General features: G+C 34.3%; 1 protein-coding gene across 1 annotated transcript in view; it reads right to left on the minus strand.

Moving 5' to 3' along the window:
* Positions 1–20,742, minus strand: part of LOC121430765 (regulator of G-protein signaling 20-like) — a 32,491-nt gene extending 11,749 nt beyond the window's left edge. Inside the window, exon 1 of the mRNA XM_041628155.1 lies at positions 20,421–20,742. Within this exon, the coding sequence (XP_041484089.1) occupies positions 20,421–20,469 (49 nt within the window). The 5' untranslated portion in view covers positions 20,470–20,742. The remainder of the gene's footprint in view (positions 1–20,420) is intronic.
* Between the last annotated feature and the right edge of the window lie 5,466 nt (positions 20,743–26,208).

The raw sequence follows: 26,208 nt of genomic DNA on the forward strand, positions 1-26,208 counted from the left end.
TATTACCCCTCAAAATGAGTCTGTGACATTGAAAATGCCCCTTTTCTCCACTTTGACGCGTGCTCATTCATCCATAAATAAACAAATCGATTTCATTTTTGCGCAAAATTCTGCCCATAGGTTGATAAACATTACTGCCAAATGACATTGCTAAAGACAGCCTTGAAAAACGTTCCACAATATAGCATAAGGGGTTACTTTTTATTTATTTAATTTTATTAATTTCATTTTCAGGCAAAAGACGACAATAATATGTACAAGAGGAAGAAATTACCACAGGCTAGTGGCCGAGAATGACTAAAAGAAAGACTAATTTCTGTTAAGAAGCTCTCCCCACAAGCCAGGGTTTACAATATACAAAATACAAAACATTTACACCCATAATGTACACAATGTCTATGAGAGAGGAAGTCAAAACAGCAGCATCAGGATTTTCATAAAAATCAAATCAAATGAACTATTCAAGGAAGTTTGTTACAGAGATATCCGTATAGTTAGCAATTGCATTTTTTTCCAATACCGTTTCAAAAGAGCTGATGTTTATTCAAGCGTGAATGTTTGATTAAATGCCTTTGAGTCATTGAATCATGATAATTGGTCATGAACATAACGAAACAAATTGAGTAAATATAATTCAGTAACGAAAATGAAACAATACTTGCCAATGATATTTGAAAATCGTAATTTTGTTTTCATTAAATGTTCATTGAATCGTAAAACGATGAGTATTGTTGAAGATACTCTTCCCCAAAATAATTGTCATCATATTTGATCATTCTTTGATCATCGATAGAAATGTGTAAACAAATAAAATTATAGCAAATTTTGACTCGTGTTTATTCAACCTTGAAATTTAGCCAATAAAGTTGTATCGTCCTTTAGAAAGTACTTTTAAAAGCCTTCTATTTTCCATGATGAGAATGTGGAATTCGTTCCATAGTAAAGTGGAATCAGTCATGATATTTGGCTCTTAACTTTTGAAAAGTGACAATTTTGCCTTCAAGCGGTGCTCACTAAAGCATGGCATAGAACACGTCCATAACATTTACTCAGAGGGTAGCTTGTAAAATTACTTACATGCTCATGTAAAAATATGTTAAAAACTCCCATTCGTTCGGAAATTATGGATGTTTGTTTAAGGGGGGGGGGTACTTTTCTTGTTGTATACAGATGCATCTAGTTTTGACAGTCAGGGGCAACTTATTTGCTTTTAACCAGTCAGAAACATTTCGGAGTTCATTGTTCAGGATGTGGACGGTATTATCAAAATCTTTAGAAGAAAAAAAATGAGGCTAACTATGATCATCACCGTTTGTATTTATGAACTTCCATTTCAGTTTTAATAGAAAGCTTTGATCTAGATTTGAAATAAAGTTAATATAAATTTGGGGCAAATGTCGGCTTTTGCTTGGAATCGCCAAGTTACTTTTGTTTTCTTTTATACAAATCTTACATGATTTAGATAAAGCCCACATGTGTTTTCCGCTCGCTCTTTGATTGTGTTGAATCGAATTTTTTTATTTTCTGGACGTATTTTGTTTGCCTTTAACAATGCATAATGAGACTTAAAGGGGAAGTTCACCCCGAAGAAAACTTTGTTGTAAAAATAGCAGAAAAAATAATAAAAAATATTGGTGAAGGTTTGAGGAAAATCCGCTAAAGAGTAAGAAAGTTATTAGAGTTCAAAATTTAGGATTTGTGACGTCATAAACGAGCAGATGCCCCATGTGTTATGTAATGTAAAATGTATGAATTTCAAATTTTGTATGGTTCCTGAATCCTGATAACTTAATTTTGTTTTCTTTTCATGATCGGGTGTGAAATAGTTTGTCTAATGACATACAAAAGTTACAGTGAAAACCATTTTTAATTTTCTGAGAAAATGACATTTCATTGATTTTTTACCATTCGCTATGTAGGAATGCTGCTCGCATATGACGTCACAAATCAAATAATTTAAATTCTAATAACTTTTTAATTATTTGATGAAATCTTCTCAAACCTTCGGCAATATTTTTTATTATTTTTTCTGCTATTTTTACAATAAACTTTTTTTCAGGGTGAACTTCCCCTTTAAAAACAACCGATTACGTAATATTGACGCTGTTACCAAAAGGCGCCACATGAAGTTATAGATCAGTTCAGGCCAAAAGCGGTAAATCACTGATACTTGAACAAAATAATTGCCTTAATTTCATATCGCATATAATGTGCTTGGGCATATTGAGACCAGTGAAATGAAACCCAAGAAATACAATTGAAATGTTGGAGTGAAGAATAGGAGGGAAAAATCCTGATCAGCAAGGGTCAAGGAAATAATATTTTTGCAAAGAAAGTAAAAAAGCCCCTAAGATACCCTTCATCATAGTTTAATAATCATAATGATTTTAATTCATTATGTGGTTAAAAATCAGGTTTATCAAAATTATCAATTCAGGCCAATTGCGGTGAATCATTGATACTTTAACAAACTTAATTGCTTTCATATCGTATAAAACTGTATATGAACACTGAATACGATGACGTAAAACACAAGTGAAATGAAATCGAAGAAATACCATCGAAATGAATGAGTGCAAGGGTAGGAGGATAAAAATACCTCATCAGTATAGATCAAAATGTAAATATACATTTATGCAAAGAAACAAGAGGAGCGCCTTTGGCAGTCTCGCCTAAAGTACGAGATTTAATATAGAAGCAGGGCTGACTTTGAAAACGACCATGAAAATAAATCATTCACAAAAACATTAATTATATAATATTACAATACGTTCTTTGACACCATAGATGACATTGTGCAAGGTGACCAGTGATACTTGATTACCCCTATGTCCACATTTCATGAACTATATCCATGAACATTCAGTTATGATGGCAATTTAACAATTACCCCTAAAAATGGCCAAAGTTCATTGAGCTTTAACATGTTAAATGACATCTGACCTTGGTCATGTGACCTGAAACTCGAACGGGTGTTAAATGATACTTGTTTACTCTTATATGTCCAGGTTTCATGAACTAGGTGACTATCCATGCACCTTTTAAGTTATGACGACATTTAACCAACCTAACCTTGGTTAAGATTTCGATATTGATTCCCCCAACATGGTCTAAGTTCATTGACCATAAATGACCTTTTACCTTGGTTATGTGACCTGAAACTCGGGCGGATGTCTATTAATACTTGATAACCCGTATGTCTATAACTTTCATGAACTAGGTCCACATACATGTACGTTTTAAGTGAGAATGACATTTCAAAAACTTAACTTGGTTAAGATTTCAATGTTGACGACGCCGCCGCCATCGCCGCCGTCGGAAAAGAAGCGCCTTATAGTCTCGCTCTGCTATGCAGGCGAGACAAAAACATAATAGTTACATGATAGTCATAAAAATACATAGGGCATAAGATAGGACAGAAGGAAAGAAACAATGCGGCTAAGATTATTGTCAAGAGAAAGGGGTTGCTGAATGTAAAGTAGATGTCGTTTGTAATCAAAATTGAAAAGTTTACATGTCTTTGCTGTCTGAAGATTAACAGTTTGTTCCACAGTGATAGAAATGGTTGATTTGGCTCGTTCAGTGCGACACAGAGGAGGATATGAAATTTAGGTAAATTGCCAATTCGCAATATAATTTGTACATCAGCACATATCCTACGCAATTCAACCGATTAATTCAGTAAACTGAACTTAGTAGTATGAAATAATAGTTTCCAACCTAAATACGGTACAGCATCAAAACCTTTAAAAACAAAATAAATAATAAAAAATATGCAGCGTTGTGAACTAACTAGTTAGGGCCAGGGGGCAATAACCATATCAGTCCTCTCTTTTTTTTGTAATTAAAAAAAAAATGGGGATTTGGGTTCCAAGTTTCCAAGGGGATTTTTCTAGTGCATTTGGGGGATTTTCTTCGGAAGTACAAAGACATGAGGTGTCGTTATGTAGTTCTTCGGTCACTTGACTTTCAAACTTAGGGTCGAGGGTTCGAATCTCCACCCACGTGTCGGGCTATCCGATAGGATGTGAACGACAATGTGATAGGATTGGCACGTGTGCACCAATAAATGGTTATCTGGCTAGGAAACCCCTCAGGGAGTGGAGATGATGCACTTTATTTGTGCAAATAATACGGTTGTACTGTTTTAAAACGTTTTTTTTTTGCAACGAATTATGCAATTTTCCATAAATCATTTTTTTGAATAAGTGATGACTACAATTTTCGTTACTGAATTTCCAAAAGAAAAGTTCATCATGTTCATACATATACCCCCCCCAAAAAAAAAGCACCAAATCACGGAAATTGAATGCCTAAAAAAGACCACTAAAGTAAGTTGAGTCTTGTGAATCTAGGGGAGAAGAATTTGCACAAATGAAGAAATAGACATAATGTATGGGGTTTCCGATATGCTCTATTTCATTTGAATCAGTCATACCAATTCTAGTTAAAAGACAAGTCCACCCCAACAAAAAACTTGATTTTAATAAAAAAAGAAAAATCCAACAAGTATGACACTGAAAATTTCATCAAAATCGGATGTAAAATAAGAAAGTTATGACATTTTAAAGTTTCGCTTCATTTCACAAAACAGTTATATGTACATCTCGGTCGGTATGCAAATGAGAGAACTGATGACATCACTCACTCACTATTTCTTTTGTATTTTATGATATGAAATATTTTGATTTTATCGTCATTGTGATGTGAAATAAAGTGTCATTCCTCCCTGAACACATGGATATCATTATTTTGTGCTTCAGGCAAAGAGGTCCTAATCATTAAATTCGTAAAGATTGAAATATTGTATAGTTCAAACAATAAAAAACAAAAGAAATAGTGAGTGAATGACATCATCGACTCTCTCATTTGGATGTAACTGGCTCGTTCATATAACTATTTTGTTAAAAATAAGCGAAACTTTGTAATGTCATAACTTTCTTATTTAACATCCAAATTTGATGAAATTTTCAGCATTGTGCTTGTCTGATTTTTCTCTATTGATTCAAATCAACATTTTTCTGAGGTGGACTTGACCTTTAAATCTATACATAAAGCCCATGAGCTGCTTATTCTTTTCTAATTAGAAAGCAAAATCAGTATGTTTTTTTTTCACTGTTTTTAAATTATTTCTAATGTACATTTCATTTATTTTTTCATTGTTTTTTAACTATTGGCAATGATTTTCCAATCATTAACAAAAAATACAAAATAATGATACAGATACAAATTTTGGCGAGAATTCACAATCGGCTTTTATATTCATGAAACACACTTTTGAGCAATTCGGGGTCTGACATGCACCAGTTGTGTAATGTCATAACCACATGCCCATGCATGCATCCCCAACATAAACAACGATATGGTGTGGCCCTATCGTATTTATGGATTTATCATAGAATTTTTTTTTATTTGAGATGGTCATTAAGGTCCCCATCATTGATAGGGTTAAGGTTTGCTAGCAGATCATCTCATACTGTTTAATGTACTTTTCTTCATCTTTACAGAGCGCAAAGTTGCACCTGCTTTCGTGTTTTCTTCAAGAGTACGATGTCAGTTTTACCGTCTATTTGTAAATATTATTATGCATGTGCAGCACTTCCATTTCATGCAAGTACTAATATTACATGTACATGTATTTGAGCTTATTTGAAATAGTGTTTCTTTCCCTGTCCAAAAGAATGAGTACAATACTCAGATAAATCGGTTGAAATGAGAATATTCTTAATATGTAGCACAATTGAACAGGGCGGAATGGAACATGACAAAGCGATGGAGAAAGGGATAAGATGGAAAGAGGAGAAAAAGAGTGGTATTGAGAATTAGTTTTATAGTTAGAAGAAAATAATACAATTTATAAACAGAAGTTAACCAAAAGTTCATGCGGTGTTTTAAAACACGTGTTTTTTTTTTTTTTTTTTTTTTTTGGGGGGGGGTGTTTCAAAAGCCTTTTAAAACATGTTTCGAAACACATCGTTTAAAACGTGCCAACCCTGCCGAGAATATAAAAGCACTTTGAAACATAAAAGGTGTAATATGCTCCAAAATGTAACTATTATAATCATTATCATCATCATCATCATTATTACACAGAAAATAGTGCATACCATCTTATTTTTCTCTCCCTTGTCACCGTGAGTTCACAATGCTTTATTTATGTTATTCTTTATGTTATCATCAGGTCATTGATGAAAAACAGTTTTATACTGATCTTTTGTACCTGATTAAATATGTTCTCATAAATAAATAAATAAATAAATAAATACTATCATTATGAAGACTGGGCGCCAAATATGACGGATCCGCGCTATAAGCCAGGTCTATGACATGCAGACGCATAATTACCACTTGCCCACACATAGATTTTCGCGTTAGGCTGCTGCACTACCATGACTACGAGACCATGTTCTGTTGTGTGTGTGTGAGTGGGGGGGGGGGGGGTGAAGGACGAAAGTTGACCAAGGGTACGCAACTGTGCGTGTTCGGACCAGAATAGAAAATTGCATCACTTTCATTTTTATTTCATTTTATTAATATTACTCTTTTTAAAACATGCGAATATCTATTTTCGTTTGCTAACTCATCTATTTTAATGGCGAACATATGCCACATGTGTCTTCCCCCCTCTTTGTACGCATAAGTTCGTGCAGACAATCAGGGTCATCGCTTTAATTAATAAATCTTCCTTATGTAGCGTGGACCTTTTTATAGCCTCTGGCTCTAGTAGCACGCATCTGGGGTTTGCGAAATGCCTTTTTAAATCAAAATTATTAAGATCCTTCATGAGGAAGTCGACCTGGAATGATATGTTAATGGGAATATGGTTTATTTCTATCATTCAATCGGCAGGTGATCCGTATGCTAATAGGTGAACTGGTGGGGACACATTAAACCGTGTGTACTTCTCTACTAAAAATGTTTTAGGGGCGGCTTCTATAGGGGATTTAAAACGTTTTTTTTATGTCATTGGTTATTTCGATACATTTGACCTATTGTTGGCTTTTTTTCTTTTTTTTGTCATTGGTTATTTCGATACAATTAATATGATCTAAAGTGCGTATCCAAAAAAGTTTACATTTTGAATAAGCCCTGGAAATTAAAAAATAAACAACATGTGGGTAATTCTTTCACATATAATCTTGGGTTTGGGTCTCATCTATCTAATGAAAGTAACAGTTTTGACATGTTACACTTGAATGAGCACTGTCCAATTTTCTTAAGCTCGCAGAAATCTGGTTGCGCAGAAATGCTCGTTTTTTTTTTGTTTTCACGCTGTGTAAAGGGGAAAGGGCGAAATCAAACTTACCCTGCGAAACATTTCTCATACATTTCCCTTGCGCTTTTAGTCAATTGAAATAAAAAGGGATACATTCAAGCATTTTGTAACAATTTTGTCACCCAAAGTGAAATTTCAACACTTAGTAAGGACAACCTTTACCCTTTTTTGTGCCAGCTGGATCGGAGGACATAACTGAATCTTAACAAAAGTTTATTTCAGACATCTCCAGCATTTCTTTCACTAAGTTTGTATCATTTAAAGTGGGTTTACATTTCATTTTTCATTGAATTCTTGTTTCTCCTCACTTTTCCCAAGCTTGACAATGATTAACAAAATGAAAATGAAGCCTAAGCCATTTCATGTAAATCACAGCTTAGTGTAAAGCAAGTATCATCATGATGGCCTCGGTGTGTGGGGGAGTGGGGTGGGCGCACTGCACTCTTTGAAGTGTTTAGGGCAAGGAAACAAGTTTAAAAAGGTAAAAGATATCATCAATCAATTTTACTGTCTAAATTCCACGTGTTCTTCATGATTAAGGTCTACTTTTATTCGCATAACAATTTTAAAGTTCTGCGCAAATCATTTTCACTAACTTTTCAAAAGTAAGTGGTGCTCACTCAAGCAGAAATATTTTTCGACAGTTATATCGTCATTTGCTTAAATGGATCTGTACCAATGTTAAAATGTTGAAAAATCTTCAGGATATTAAAATTATATAATTTTACAGGATTTTTTCTAAGTGTAAACTTTTTTTTGATACGCACTGTATTGTTGGCTAATGGGGTACGGCGGTCGCCACTGGACAATGATCTCTCTAACATCCTCACGGCAGGCCTTCCCGGCAATGAATTTATCAGCATTATTATGCGAGGGAGAGTAGCGACCAAGGAATAACATCTTACGATGCACTGTACAGGGCCCAAAATTTTTAGAACAATATTTGTCCCAATAACACCTAGATGTGATTCCGACCGTTAATGGTGTACAAGACTGGCAACCAGGAACATGAGGAAGGGAGTCCGAGCTGCTACCCACTCCATGTGATTCTACGTGAGTGAGCAAAGCGAATGAGAGAGAAAATTTTTAGATAGCTTGATTTATATCCTACATAAATTAAATCCTGCATGCTGATTTGTTTAAATAGCATCATGTGATGAAACATATTCTCACTATTTTGCGATGATGTCGAAAAGGAAAGCCCACCGAAGAAAAAGTGCTATTCCGTGACGTCAATGATGGAATAGTCGACTATTCCATCATTGACGTCACAGATCATGATGGCGCAGGCACTGTAATACGCGCACTGAGCGCGTAGCTAAGCGCTTCGGGAAGCGCAGCTGGTTTGATTCAGATTAAAAAAAATGATCTAAGAGTACAAGAACTAGATTATCAAGATCTATTTCTATAACTTATTAAAGTAGGATATAAAACAAATATACCAGGCCTTTATTTCGAAAGTATCTATTCATCCTCGGTTGTACTGGCATATAATCACTATTTTGTAATGCCAGTCCTACCTCGGATGAATAATTCCCGCTATACTTACTCAAAGCCTGGTATATTTGTATAATATACACATGTATATATATATATAATAGGTGAGTAATTATATGCAGATCAGGTATCAGAGTAATTTCTAACATTAAGATCCCGGGTGGTGTACAGTCCAATTATGCTGTGCATCAAATAGGGTAACGGACCTTTCTGATGCCTGATTAAAAAGAAAATTCCTGTCCAGGAATAGTAAGTTATAATGACTTCACTAATAAATGAGGTATTTCACGTAACTAACGCATTCTGGTCGTAAAACTCTCCCTGACCACATTTCAATTAGATGTTTTTATTTCATATTATTTCTTTTAAATTCTGTTTATCAAACATATTAGTTTCATTATAACAAATTAAAGTCAATTACAAAATTTACAATGATTAATAACTTATTGCAAATCCCATAAACACAGACTTACACAAAAATGAAGTATTTGCAGTAAAAAATATTATTATGAGAAAGTACTTCCAATCATTGATCTACATCTGGCACATCGGTGCAAATCCCAGCCATGGCGTAATTTCCTTCGGCAAGAATTTATCCACATTGTGCTGCACTCAACCCAGGTAAGGTGAATGGGTACCTGGCAGGAATTTATTCTTTGATATGCGTGTGCGCTGTAACCTCAGTAATTACGGCTGCCAAGCTACAATATCCAAGTCCTTTGGAAGCGCATAGCGACAATATTCATAATTGTAATATGCGCTATACAAGAACTGTTTATTATTATTATTGACTTATCTTTGTGAAATCATGAAACGTTAGCTCAAAACCGATAAGTCTGATGATCACTATCACAGAAAGGCACATGTGGGACAGTGTATTAATATTGCTTGGAAAAATAGCCGACATTTGATGAATTAGTTGCATATTTTGCTAATCTCGGAGCAATTACGCATTTTCTTCCAGAGCCATTTGGCACATATTTTTCATTGTAAACAAACACTTGGGTGGTAATTTTATTTGGTTCTGTTGAACTCATTTTGAGGTCGTTATCAATACTGGTATTTATCTATAAAAGAACAAGTACATCAAGTGAACTGAGGTAGAAGAAGTTGCATGACTATATGTTTAATTATATCGTATTTTTTATCATATGTTTAATTTTTGCAGCCGGTTGTGTAATAAAATCACTGAAAAGAGTATTGCTTTGGAAACAGTAGGCTATTTGAAAAGATGGACGGGTCTAGACATTCTGCATTATGTGTTCTAAAAGGAGTTGGTCAGGTTGGCCCGGCTCAAGATCTTCTTGCTGGAAAAAAAAGAAAATGATAATTTGCACTTAATTCACTGAACAACATCGTAAATCGATTTCTATCGTTTTCAAACGTTTTTTTTAATCCCAACGAATGATGCAATTTTCTGTAAACCAATTACATATACAAGTATGATTTAAGCTCTTGATGTTCTGAATACATTTTTGGAGTAGGTACATGTAACTGTAAGCGATGACTACCATTTCTGTTACTGAATTTCCAAGAGAACATTCAATATTTCCCCCTAAGTTACTAAATCATGGAAATTGAATGCCTAAAAAAAGAACACTAGAATAAGTTGACATTTTACATATGGGCAATTCCATGAGATGGGTGCCATGGGGTGAAAAATAAATTAATAATTTGGAACTTGTCACCCATCTAATTTTGTTCAGTATACTTCTGGGCATACGGAACAGCATTTTTTTCCCAAAAATTCCATCAAGAATTGCAAATATTGAAATTTGAACTCAACTTACAACTCTATTGAGAAAAAACAGTAAAATTTACCTAAAGAATTAATTTGAATTAAAAAATAATTAAAGAATGGTCAGCAGTTGTTTAGTTGATTTTTAGAATGTATGGAGCATTAGTTTTGAGTTGCCAAAGACACAAAGGTGTCTTCCAATCCCATGAGTGGGTAAAAAGCATGCCACCCCATCGCTTAAACCAATGTAACGTGAGTAACGAAAAAAATGAAAAAGTTTGATATTTTAATATTCCCTTCCATTCAAAATGTGCCAATGGAAATTTTCTTCATTCTCCTTGTACCTGATAAGAAAAATAAAGTAGGAGCTGTATACATGTCATGGTATTACAATGAATGAGGCCCAAAAAATGTAACGTGAGTAACAATGTAACGTGAGTAACGATGGTGTAACGTGAGTAACGACATAAAATTGTGATATTGATATGTTTTTCACAGGCTATGGTACAGTACCCTTTTACTGTATGACTAAGGGGTAAAAACAAAGAGTTTGGTCCATTAATGACCTTTAATGACCCTTTAGAAGTGGTCATTAATGTCATTAAAGAGAAATTTGCCAGTTGTGGTAAAGATCACAAAATTAGTTCAATCAGAATCAATTGAAATGACCAACCAAGTGTTTGTATATATTAAATGAATAAAAAATAAATAAAAATGTGTCAAATGACTCTTGAAGAAAATGTGTAATTGCTGAGAAATTAGCAAAATAAATTCCATCAAAAGTCAGGTATGTTTCCAAGCAATATTGATACACTGTCCCACATATGCTTTTCTGTGTTAGTGATCATGAGTGTTGTCAGTTTTTAGCTAAAATTTCATGATTTCACAAAGATAAGTTTATGTTATTTATCTTGATCTATAATAATAGAATGACAATCAACCTTGATTCTAAAGACTTTCCCATGAAATAATTGTTTGCTGCAACTACATACATGTACATTCTTTTGTCATTAACATAGATAAACCGGATGTAGCTAACAATTGTTCCCCTTTCAAGTTTACTGTTCATTTTTAAGCCTTTCTCAGACTTTTCATAAATAAAGATGAATAAATGTGTATCTTTGCTTATAAGAGTTTGCATGATTTGCATATATATAGCCTAATGTCCAAATACCAACACTAAACTTTGGGGCATTGCTTTCATGTACTAGAAATAAGTTATTTCATAAATTATTAAGCTGGCTAATAATTACAGATGGATAAAGCATAAAAGATATTACACTTAATTTCATTTTAGTTTGTTAAAGGTGAAAATTTCTGTTTTCACAATTTGCATTTTTTTGAAGGGGGAAGGGATATATGATAATTTCTTAACCTTGTAATGCAATATTTAGATAGAATGTTTTGGTCAGAATTACTCTATTATCTGTTTAACACATAATTCTGCTCCCTTAATCTTTAAGCAAGCACATTAACTTTATCAGATAGGTTTGCTTGATATTGCTTACAGTACAATTAATTCATTCATGGGATTTCATGAAAGAGAAACATAATAGAGTATATATATACATGTAAGTTCATGTGTGAGGTTGGATCAGATTGCACATAAATGTGGTGTGGAGTCTAGGGGAATATTTTTTTAATACTCATTCTGCCAGTTGATATTTTGCTTCACGATTATTAAAATCTTCAAACGACTGACTAAATAAAATTTAAGTGTCTCCTGACTCAGTGATTCAGGGAAACTTGAAAGGAATTTCATTTTAGGAGAATAGAATTAAAGGAGAATATTTTTCACTCCACATCACTTACAAAATTCATGTATTTTCACTAAAATTGACATCGTACGTGTATGTGTGGTAATTGTTGCTGATAAGTCATATAAAATGGGCAATACAGTCATTCTTGAGAAAAGAGGTTAACAAAACTGTTCCATTTTATGCCTAAAATAATTCTAATAGTTAATTACATAGATAAAATACAATTTCAAGCAAATATTCATGGTCAGGAGCATGGCAATGAGTTATGTTCAATATGTAACGTGAGTAACGTGTAACGTGAGTAACGCTAATTTTGGTAAATTTGTCAAAGATATGAAATGTTTCAAAATTTCTGAGCATCTACATTTGTAAACCTCTATGCCAGCTTTAAAAATCATAAACCCACTAGTTGTTATTCCACTCAGTATGAGGACACTTTTTGAACAAAGTCATGTTCTTGATTTATGTGGTCAAAAAATGTAACGTGAGTAACAAGAATTTGCTTGCGTATATTTTCTGGATAGAATAGTCAAACTAAATTATAATAATATACCAAGATGTATTAAGTTATCATAAACCTTGTGCAGAAAAGAGAGATTGTCAAACCCCACAGTAAGCAAAAAATGGCAATTACAATATGTTAAGGTGCCTAAATTGTGTAACGTGAGTAACGTGGAATTGCCCATATACATGTAGTATCGAGGTATTTTGAGTCTTGTCAATCTGGTGGGGGGGGGAGGGGTCTGCACAATGGAAGAAAATGACATAGTCTATGTATCTATCTATTTCAAAGCTTAATAATTTCATTTCATCAATGTGCTTTATTTCATTCGAATCATATATGACAATTTTAGTTCAATCTATATATACAATCCTTGAAATGCGTAATTTCTTAAGGAATATTGATCCAATGCATATTAGACAAAAAAATTAAGCACATAAACATTAACAAATAAAGAAAATAAAATAAAAATACTTTTCTAGTACTACAGACTAACAGAGTAGGGACTATTCATCAATAAATTGCGATGTGCAAACATTTGTGTTTCATGGAGGTGTTAAATATTAAACAATTGGCTTGCATACCTTCATAACAATGGACAGAGAGTCTGTATCTGAGAGATTTGAAAGGGCACGATGGATTTGATTTTAAAATTGAAAAAAATATTGGCGAAGATAAGATAAAATCTTTCAAAGAATCGTGTAATTTATGATTTTTTTTTAAAGTTTTGATATGTTGTGAAAGACGAGCTGCTCCTATACTTGTTGCGCATGTGATATACTTTTTAAATGCAATGTTCACAAGGAAGCTGGAAAGAATTGGAAATAGATTTAGTTGTTTAGGGGATACATCATCACACACATAATTTACCTTTCAGTAGAAAATCTGTTTTAGTCACCATGTCCCATTAAAAGAACTGAATATCTAGAACAATTTTAAATTACATGACATAAGGAGAGCTGCACAAGTTAGAAAAAAGGGTTCAAAATAAACTCTATTGTCCCTGAGATGGATTTCATGAACCGTTCGCCTACCTTTTTCCCCTGATTTTATTAAAAACAACCATTTATTGTCAGGGTGAAAATCCTATTATTGTAAATGGTTATGCAAGACAAAGAACGGGGAAATATTTGCTTGCGTGGGAAAATAGTGATCTTGAATGGAAGAAAAGTTAAGATTTTGTGACGTTTCATGCATATTTTCAGTATGATTAGTCACAGATAGAACGGGAATTCATAACATCGGTGTATTTCAGTGATAAATGTGGAGACTGAACAGTTAATGTCAAGACTTCATAAGCGTTATGCCCTATAAGAATCTTGCATCACTGTAAAAAAAACTGACATCAGTTGGTGTTAATAGAGGACCACACCCTCTGGTGTTAAAATTACACCCTAGAGATTGAATATAGCACCAAAGAGTGTACATGCAACAATCAAAGGAATTGTAATAACACCTATAGGTGCTAAACTAACACTGTCAATTTAACACCGGTGTAAAATAACTGGTGTGGTCCTCTATGTACACCGGTTAACACCGCACCATTAAAAATGACACCAGTTGGTGTTAATAGAGGACCACACCCTCTGGTCTTAAAATTACACCCTAGAGATTGAACATAGCACCAAAGAGTGTACATGTAACAACCAAAGGAATTGTAATAACACCTATAGGTGCTAAACTAACACTGTCAATTTAACACCGGTGTAAAATAACTGGTGTGGTCCTCTATGTACACCGGTTAACACCGCAGTTTATGAAACAAATATTATGCCTTTACGAGGAACTCAATAGAGGAGGGTTGTGCACTGGTTAATACATAGCAATGAAAGTATACACGCAAACACACCCACACACCCTCACCCACGCACAAACTCACATAACTTTTTTGGCCAACAATTTTAAAGAGTAGATACATGTAGGTCAAGTCTACCATTGTTTTCTATTCCCATTTATGTCACAAAACATGGAATTACCGAAGCCTTCGTATAATCATATAATCATATACGATAATTACAATGCACGTGATAATTTTACTCTAAATAATAAAACAAAGATATCAACAAGATAACATATATGACAGGGCGTATTTAAACAGATAATGTGTGATCTATAAACTGAATGTGGTAGCATGTCAAAAAGTGGTCCAATTTCGCGAACAGGATAAAATTGGTAAAAAAAAATGATACGGGTATTACCATTCTGTAAATAATGACAAAAAGTTTTATAATACCTTTATTTTCCTTAAAATGACTAAATAACTGCTAATTATTGAATGTACGTCAGTGTGTATATGCAATTTAAATGTGTTTCCTCGAATTGGACCTGCTGCACAATGGGGTCACAATTTAATGGTACATTGGATCACCCTTTTATTTTTCAGTTTCAATCTGGCATGACAAGAACATTTGATTATGTGCTATTTTATGCACATATTAATTACACAATCAGTAAACGATGTTTTATTCCGACCCCCCTCCCCCCCAAAAAAAAAAAATGACTCACTGTTTATCTGCTTGGCAAATTTACTACATCCGTGATAGAAAAGTTTGTTACAAATACAAAAAGTTTTAAACGTTGAATTTAGTTTACACATTAGATAATAAACCAAATTTCTCCAATTGCTAGCTGATCAGGTTGGAGATCAGAACCAACATGCACATGTAATTCATTTCTGCATACTTTCAAACTTGTCATTTTTGATAGCATTTAGTTGTTCCTTGCTTTTAAACTGACTAAAAATATTAGACTGACGGCCATATTACATAGTATGTAAGGTTGTCAATTAACTGGAATCAACATTCTCTCATTTACCACATCCATCGTCCACCTACTCCTTCATCCATCCCTGTTACTTTAATCTTGATGTGCTGTAGTGTTTGTTCCTGATATTATATTGATCTGATTTATACTAATATGTTAAGCCTGTAGTTCTAGCTTCAAAATGAGATATTACCATGATTACTCAACAAATTTGGTTTTTTATGCTGTGATACTAGCAACAATATTTATCCACAGCACTGTTACGAAATATTGTTCACCCTCCACCCTTTTTGCACCCATCTTATAAAATGTGCGACATGTTTTTATTCATCCTTGTTATTTATTTTTTTCAAATTCTTTTTGTTAAAGGTCAAGTCCATCTAATGTTCCCGAACAAAAAGTTGACTTGAATCAGTTAAAAAAAAACTTTCACTCTAATAAAACTGAACGTGTCATCGAAATTTGATGTAAAACAAGGTTATATACTCATAACACGTGTGTGTGTGTGTGTGTATTTGAGTTTTGTCAGACGTGTATCAATCAGATATTATTATTTACATCCGGGACCGACCTTTAACGTCACCATTCGAAAGACGAGACCAGGGCTCGAACCTCTGCATCAATTTGTAACTTCCACCACAGCTTGGATTACAGGCGCACGCCACAACGCCCAGTTAACACATTACACTCTCACTTATTATCATTAGTTTTTTTTTACAGAACAGTTATATCCACAACTGTGATACGGAAATGAGAAAGTCACCGATGTCAATCAACCCATCTATCTATCAATCAATCAATCAATCAATCAATCACCATTTCTTTTATATTTTACTGTTTGAATTGTACAGTATCTCTTGTTTGCATATTTTTCAATAATCCTTCATCGAATCACAATAGGTTATAAATATAACAATGGCAATTCCATATGTTCAGCATGTTCAGGGAGATATAAAAATGTGTTTCACATTATAATGACGATACCTTATAGGGACTAAGAATATTCTAATTTTCATATTAGAAAAAATAAACACCGCGTGGGTGACGTCACCGATTCCTAATTTGCATATACCAGCCAGGATGTGCATAGTATAACTGTTTTAAAAATGAAACCGAGAGAAACTTGAAAATGTCATTCTTATTTCGGAGTTTGATAAATGTCAGTTTGATGTGTTCAACTCAACTTTTTGGGGGCGTGGGGCTTTAAAAAAAATTCTAAACATGAAACATGAATCCATGTCTGAAATTGAATGTCTGTTTCCTCCCATATCTGACTATTAAAATGTCGTAAGTGAAACTCTTCGTTACTGATACTGGAAAATCACCTGATTTATTCATCAGATCCTGAGGGGGGAGAGGGGGGGGGGGGACCTACTAGCTATAACTAACATGAAAATAAAACAACCGCGAGTACCAACAATATATGGCAAAAATACATAACAGACCAAATTTTAGTGCAGTTTTTACGGTCACCTTTTTATCAAGTTTGACTTTGACCAAAAACCGGGGTGAATACGTGTCGGATAATGTACATCCATGAATCAATTTGAACTCTACTTCTAAACCATTCAAAATGACTATATGGTAGGATAGTTTGACAATCTCCAACGAAATCAAACAATTAAGCATTTTACACAAGAGATATGTGGAGTAAAAATGATTATTCTAGGTGCAATATCATTTTGGCAGCTAAAATTGCAGTTTATAAAGTCAATCATTCATTGCCATGATGAATACAATTAGTTATAAAATAATACAAAGTCTATACCAATCTCCAAAGCAGAAGTTCATAATAATACACGATTGAATAGGTTTTTTTTCTGGAATTTGAACCTTTCAGGAACAATAAAAATACCATAAACATTTTATGCCATTGTTCACGGCCTTCGGGTTGCTCGAGTGAACACAACCATGAAATTCCGTCAGGTCAAGTCCACCAATAAAAAATGATGTTTTGGATCAGATTTGGAACAATAGAGAAAGATCAAACAAGCCTAACGCTGAAATATTCATCAAAATCGGATGTAAAATAAGACAGTTATGACATTATAAAGTATTGCTTATTTTTCACGTAACAGTTATATGCACAACGCACTGACAAGCAAATGAGAGAGTCGATGTTATTCATTAATCACACGTTATTTCGTTTTATTATTTGAATAACATTCCATTATTTGACAGATTTGACAATAACGACAAACTTGACTGAACAATTTATATCAAAATAATGGTAATTCCACATGTTCAGAGAGGAATACATTGTTGTAATGCACTGCACTTTGGAAGTGCTCCTTTTTTACTTCCCAGTCCCTTTTACAATTTTATATCGTTAATGTCATTAATGTCTTTAAAGGTCAAGTCCACCTCAGAGAAATGTTGATTTAAAGTCAATAGGGGAAAATCGGACAAGCATTGTGCTGAAAATTTCAATCAAATTGTTCGAATTATACATTATTCCAATTTTTGCGGATTTGACAATGAGGACCAACTTGATTAAACAAGAAAATGTTAAGCTGTGGTAATTCAACATGTTCAAGGAGAAATAAAACTTTGTTTCACAGGACAATGTGCATGGAGCAAATTAGAATATTTCATATTTAATATATTGAAATACAAAAGAATAGTGAGTGAGTGATGTCATCAGTTCCCTCATTAGTCATTTGCATACCGACCGGGATGTGCATATAACTGTTTCGTGAAATTTAGCGAATTTATATCAAACTGTCATATTTTACATCCTATTTTGATGGAATTTTCATTCAGTGTTATGCTTGTTGGATTTTTTTTCTTTTTCATCAAATCAACTCTTTGTTAAAAATCTACAGTGTACTACACTGTAAAAACTGCGGTGTTAAAACTGACACAATTGATGTTAATAGAGGACCACACCCTGAGGTGTTAAAATTACACCCTAGAGATTAAACATAACACCAAAGAGTGTAAATGTAACAACAAAAGGTGTTGTGATAACACCTATAGGTGTAAAACACCACCAATTTAACACCGGTGTAAAATAACTGGTGTGGTCCTCTATGTACACCGGTTAACACCACAGTTTTTGCTGTGAACTACTGTACTTGTTACAGTCTTTGCTTAGTAAGTCGTCACCTCTATCATATTGTGAATGTTAGAAATGTATTAATGGTTAACGTTTGGAAATGAGAGTTGAGTTGAATTGAATCAATGAGGAAATTGGAATAATTTAATTCACGAAAAAATAGTGAATGGATGACATTATCCGTCCGCTCAATTGCACACCGACCAGGATGTGCATATAACTGGGCAATGCTGATAATATTTCCAGTGTTATGCTTGTGCCTTTTTGGATTTTTTTACTCAATTCAACTTTTTTGGGGGTATAGACTTGCATTTAATTAGTTATATTCGTATTTTTTCACTCACCCTGGTTTTCCTCATTTTCTGGGCTTTCGTTTTCCTTTCATCACTTGAAATTTTACGCGGGATGTCCGCCACCATATTGTTACCCCATTTGATATCTCACATTGCTAAACTGGAATCATTTTCTTTAAAACTGCGCTGGATTACTACAAACGTTTAGAAACGTATTGTGAGAACATCAATTACATACAGAAAAGTTGCTATGGTGTATATTCATTTATATACCAAACATATGCTCCAGTGGGAGTTGACACTGAAACATAAATCGATCAAAACCCGAACAAAACCGATCGGTTGTAAGGTCTTCACTGTTATTACTATTAAAAAAAACTTAATCAATAAATTTGAATGTTGAAACAACACTGCATAAAAATAATACAACGATAGAGTGACCACTACCCTGCAACTTATATGAGAACTAGATGGTCATGATTTAAACGATTTTTTATATGAATTATGCAATCTGTTCATGAGTCATAACAACAATAAATAGGTTAAGTATGACAGATAATGATGATGATGATCTAATCATCTAAACCATAACCATAATAATAACAATAAAAATGATAATAGTAATGATGCTAAATAATTAAATAAATATACAAAAACTAATAAAGAGCAATGATAAAATTTTCCTAAACAAATATTTTGAAATATAAATACTTATCATGACTAATAAAGATTCTAAATATAAACAATACTGCTGAAGCTGTTTATCACTCACCAAACGCTAGTTGTTCTGCAGGTAATGTACAAGGATTTGTCAGTGGGCCTATATGATTCTAATGTGGAAGGCATGGGATATACACAATTCCAAAAATACTCCTGAGATGACGGATCACTCTTGACCGAAAGGTGAACTTTCAATAAGCCAAAATTTTAGACACCCTACCCAGCCATAGAAATGTAATAGTCCAGCAAGGATTCTACATAGTTTGTAGCTTTGCTCTTAAACAAATGATAAACATTTTTAAAAAATCCTCGTTACCTTTGTTGTAAAAACAATTCATGCATCATCTACAATCACTGCTTTTGTTATGACAAGTACAAGGTCGTACAAATTGCACACGGTTTTGTGCCAATTACATGTAGCTCGCAGATGAAAAGAAAAATTGATCTATTATTTTCATTTCGCTATGGTTTACATTTATCAAGTGAAAAAACAGAACTCATGCAATGTGCAAATATTTCTACCATTAGTAGTTACTTTCGACATGGAACAGTTTCGAATGAGCCATTCCCCATGTATATACAACGTAATACATGGATACGTACATAGGTGCATATAGCTAGGCCTACGTACCTTTGTACATAGCCGTGCAAGACGGAGCAAGTCTACGTGGTCGGAGATACACACAACCCGAATACAGAAGATAAACCGCGGAGCCAGCTGATGCGTATATTGGAGATGGAGATTGCGGAGAGTTTAGGAGAGGTGTTGAAAAAAAAGATGGAGCATTGATAAAAAGAGATGGTTTTACATACCCAACGGCCAGCTAGAATAACTCCACCGAGATCCTTCTACAGTCGACATACAGATACAGTCATTTGATGATGGAGAAAGAGCCTAGGACACCCCTATATTTCCAAGCCCAGACCTTACAGAATGTATCTCCCCCTGTATCCCGCCAGATATTGTATGCCAGACAGGATTTTCCCTCTGCTTGGCGGTACTGCAGAGCAATACTCCGGGTGCTATGTTGCATTCAATGCACGGCCGGAGTGTACTGTAAAACATCTACGCATAAAACACGGGGAATGCCTGTGTGGAGGAACGGGAGAGAGAAGTGGTACTTGCTGCACACACGGTGTGTGTGTGTGTAAAGATAAAACCGGGAGGATAGTGATTGGGAGTCTCTCGTGTGTGTGTGTGTGTGGATGAGTGTGTCTCGCTCTCTCCTCTTTTTCCCCCAACAGCATTTTGGGCGCCCGTGTATCTAGAGATGCATCGTCCAAGCAACAGCAATTATGCTAATGAGCTAGTTGCGATGGAAGTGGAAGAAAAGAAGTCAGAAGAAGAGAGAGAGAGAAGATCCCGAGAGCAGATAGGAAGGAGATTCAGTAAGCAGTTTAAAAAATTGCATGTTTGGATGGAAGACCAAGAAAGAGAGAAGGAATTCAGGAATTCATCCTCTATCTGCATCGAGTGCAAAGAAGAGCTGAGTCCTGATGAGGAAGGAAAGGAGGGAAACAGAGAGAGAGAGAGAGAGTGGGGGGGGGGGGGGGAACTAGGCCTTGTTTATTTTAGCACGCCACAGAGGGCAACTGTTGTAAATGGTAGAATGGAAGCATTTTGTTCTTTATCCTGAATCATTCCAACTTGGTAAATATGTAAAAATGTTGATTTATTTCAATTTCATTATAAATCCCCCAAAAAAAAAAAAATATAATAATAAAACATCACTGGGCGAAATTTTTCTTTTTTTCTGTTGTAAGAATTAAAGCTTTGAGAAAAGAAAAGGGATATATGCTGCACAACTATGATGGACATAAATCTAAACATTTTGGTTGAGAAAGTTCAAATAGGGCGATATGACATCCAAAATATACATGTAGCTATAGAGAAACAGAGAGGAAAAAATGAAGGGGGAGGGATAGAGAATATAAAAACAAAGATGGGTGGAGCGTAATATACCTGTGTCCGCGCGTGCGTGTGTAGTAAAGAGAGAAAAAAGAGGGAGGGAGAGAAATTAAGAGATAGATAGGTGATTATATTATTCTTTAATCATGACTGTGACAGAGTTTGGAGGAAAGTAAAAGAACAGGAAAGGCAGGGGCGTAACTACGGGGGGGGGGGGCATAGGCGGCATGTGCCCTCTCCCCCCCCAAACAGCTTGTCAAAAAAAAACGGAGAAAGGGGGAAAAAAGGGGGGAAAGGAAGAGAAACGTAGCGGTAAGGAAGACATTATTGTTCATTATAATTTCAATTATAATTATGTTATGTTAAAAAAGAAACATTTTTCATAACTTTATGAAATATAATTTGCTCAGGGCTTATATCATTGTTCCCGGTGCTCGCATTGTCTAACGAGATATATAATTCTGTTGTACTAAAATCTCCCGTTTCAAGTTAATACACACCAAATATATTTCATCGCAATTCGATTTATTGTTTTTATGTCGTGAATTCCTACAAAATAAGCCTTAGAATGCCCCTCTTCAGGTCTGAATTTCCTATATTTTCAGCTCGCGCTTCGCGCTCGCAATATTTGATTAGTGAGATGCGCACGATAATCATGATTACAATGAATTCAAAAAGTGCTTGTGTTTAGATGTAATTCTAACAAAATCAGCAAGCGCTTGGCACTCGCATCAGATGACTATGGTGAGATATGTCCATGTTTGGGGTCAATATATAAGAAAATTTCAGCTCGCGCTCCGCGCTCGCATTGTTTGTTAAGCGAGACAGGTTCGGGTCTGAATATTGAAAATTTTCTAGCTCCCGCTTCGCGCTCGCATTATTTGAACAGTGTCATACATATCCGTTTAATGGCACTTTCCTTTAAGTGATTGGTTAACATTGGTTTGACTTTTAAAAAAATTGAGCTAGAAGGTCACAATTCTCACCTGTGTCTGTGATATGTTACAAAAATGATGCTCAGAAAAAATTGCGTTCGAAAATAATTATTAAGTGCTTCAAAAATTGAAATATAAAGTGACCGGAGTCACCATCTTGATTTCGTCCCATACACTTATGTGTACTATTTAGGTGTCTATAAGACGCCTATTTACGAAATCGGGGATTGCCTTAAGTTCTGGGTTTATTAGTTCTAATACATGCACTTGTACACATGTTTCATCTTGGTTTGAGAATTTTTTAAATCGGCTGCTCACAAAGTTAAACAATATCTTCAAAATGTCTCTATTAGGTTAGTATACCTAGCAACTGAGCACGCTTCGCGCGCTAAGTGACTAAAACATTTTGCTGCCCCCCCCCCCCCTCCATGCCGTGACCCTTCCCAGTGCATCTGAGCTCAACCCTCTCTCCTCATGTCTTCTTGTTATAGATTCGACTGGAATAAAGACATATATTTGAATATGCAAAGTGCATATACCTATTTTGTTAAAAATAAGCGAAATTTTGAAATGTCATATTTTTCTTATTTTACATCCGATTTTGATGAAATTTTCAGCATTGTGCTTGTCTGATTTGTCTCTATTGATTCAAATCAACATTTTTCTGAGGTTTACTTGACCTTTAAAACAGATTCAACTAGCTTTCTATTCACAGTGTCATCGATATCTCCATCAATACACCCCCACATTCTTACACACATACAGCTCTTCTCATTGGAACTAATGAGAGGATGAAATGCACAAAACAATACCAGCAATCAGAGTTTTAATCATGTTAATATACCCAATTGCATAATGAGAAAAAATGAGGGGCCAGATATGGTGTATCGGGAAAAAATTCTCAAAAGTTGCGAGCGAGCGAGCAAAAATCTGGACATTTTTAATACAAAAAATCCAATTTTGCGATTGATTTTGACAAAATATTCAGAAAATATAATGTATTTTTGTCACACTTCTCCATAATCTTCCATTTTCCCTTTTTTTTGGTCGTGAAAACATTCGGGGGACAAGTGCCCCGAATACCCCCCCCCGCGACTCAACTCCTTCCCCCACTCATCTGTCACAGGGCAGAACTGACGCTAACTTGTGGTTGGGATCTTTTAAATTCAGTGTTTGGTCCACCCTCCAGACTCTTGTATGTATAAACTTGTTGCAATCCAAGTCATCCCAATATAGTCCAGGATAGAAGAGGCGTAACCTTGTTTTTTATATATACAATATTTTTTGATGGTTTCTTGTCAATTCGAGGGTGCTGATTATGAATCTGAATGATGCCACTCGTGTAACCTTGAGCATTTTCCGCAAATTGGCAAAATCCAATATGGCCGCCAAAATATGCAAATTACCCATAAAAATCCTAAAATTGTCCTCACATTAGCTACGAAATACATGAAATTGTGTGGCGGGAGTGAGATACTCTCTGAAAAAATAATTTTTGACAAAATATTTATTTTCCTCATATTCAAAATGGCCGCCATAGTCCATTGTATTCTCTATTATGTACAATATGAATAGGGAAAACTAGCTTTCACAAAAGTGAGCACTAAACTGCAAAAAATCGCAATGTATGAACGAAGTGATATATGCAAATCATTATTACTAACGAGATATACCATTCATTATGTCATAAATGGGAACATTTCTGTATTTTGATATCTAAAATGGCCGCCACTGGCCCAAACAGTATTGCGTACAATGGCAATGGGGGCCAAAAAAATCACAAAAGAGATCACTGAAATGCATATTATTAAAATTAAACGAGTGGAATGCTGACTAAAACATAATTGTTTACGAAATACATTATCAATATGCCATGTATGTGTTGAATGTTGTATTTTGATATTCAAAATGGCTGCCAAAGACCCTGAAAGTATTATCCACAATGAGAAAGTTGGGGAAAAATATCACAAGAGTGATCACTTAAATGCATATATATGTGATAAATTAATGGGATACTATGTTTAAAAACATATTTTCTAACGAAATAGATCATTCAGGTTTCAAGTTTGTGTTAAATACTGTATTTTTACTTTCAAAATGGCCGCCAGAGACATTAACAGTATTGTGCACAATGCAAAGTTGGAAACCAATATTCACAGGAGTGAGCACCATAAATGCAGGTATTAGTGATCTATGAGTAAAATATTGTCTGAAAGCATAATTTCTATTAAGAGATATCATTTATTCTGGCAGTTAGGTGATAAATACTGTTATTGGAAAGTCAAAATGACCGCTACAGGCCCTTACGATATTATGCACAATGTGAATGGGAACAAATTATTTCAACAGATATTGGCTTTGCTCGGCCAAATGGTGATGTATGAGTGAAATATCGTCTGAAAACACGATTTATAACAAAATACATCATCTTTCATGTAATTTATTTGATAAATACTGTATTTCAACATTCAAAATGGCTGCCATATGCCATTTTTGTGAACATTATTTATCTACACTCAAATTGTGTATTATACGATAAGGGCCTATGGTGGCCATTTTCAATTAAAAAATGCAGTGTTTATCACCTTAAATACACAACATTATGATATATCTCTATAGAAACCATGGTATTAGACAATATTTCACCCTTGCATCATAATTCACAATTATAGGCAATATTTAGAGTCAAACACAGCCAAATTCTGTCAAAATTATATGTCCAATGTTACAATGTACATAATACTTTTAGGAGCTATGTCAGCCATGTTGGATTTCAAAGTGCAGCATTTATTACCTCCACAACCAATATGTGATGTATTAAGTTAGAAATCATGTTTAAGACAATATTTTACTCGTATATCACAGTCATATGCATTTTATGATTCTCACTCTTGTAAAAATAAGTTTCTCCATTCGCATTGTACATGATAAATATAGGGATTATGGCGGCCATTTTGAATGTCAAAATACAACATTTATCACATAAATGGCATATTAACAATGATGTTTTTAGTCAGTATTCCACTCGTTTATCTTAATAATATGCATTTTAGTGCTCACTCTTGTCACTTTTTTTTGCCCCGGCCATTGCCATTGTACATAATACTCTTTATGCCACTGTTGGCCATTTTGAATGTTGAAATACAGTATTTATCACCTAAATTACATAAGATATGATATATTTTGTTATAAATCATGTTTTCAGACGATATTGCACTCATACATCACCATTTGGCCAAGCAAAGCCAAATTCTGCTGAAAAAAAATTGTTCCTATTCACATTGTGCATAATATCGTAAGGGCCTGTAGCGGCCATTTTGACTTTCCAATAACAGTATTTATCACCTAACTGCCAGAATAAATGATATCCTCTTAATAGAAATTATGCTTTCAGACAATATTTTACTCATAGATCACTAATACCTGCATTTATGGTGCCCACTCCTGTGAATATTGGTTTCCCACTTTGCATTGTGCACAATACCACTGTTAATGTCTCTGGCGGCCATTTTGAAAGTAAAAATACAGTATTTAACACAAACTTGAAACCTGAATGATATATTTCGTTAGAAAATATGTTTTTAAACATAGTATCCCATTAATTTATCACATATATATGCATTTAAGTGATCACTCTTGTGATTTTTCCCCCACTTTCTCATTGTGGATAATACTTTTAGGGTCTTTGGCAGCCATTTTGAATATCAAAATACAACATTCAACACATACATGGCATATTAATAATGTATTTCGTAAA

The sequence above is a fragment of the Lytechinus variegatus genome, chromosome 17 (genome assembly GCF_018143015.1).
Source record: "Lytechinus variegatus isolate NC3 chromosome 17, Lvar_3.0, whole genome shotgun sequence".
Lineage (NCBI taxonomy): Eukaryota > Metazoa > Echinodermata > Echinoidea > Temnopleuroida > Toxopneustidae > Lytechinus > Lytechinus variegatus.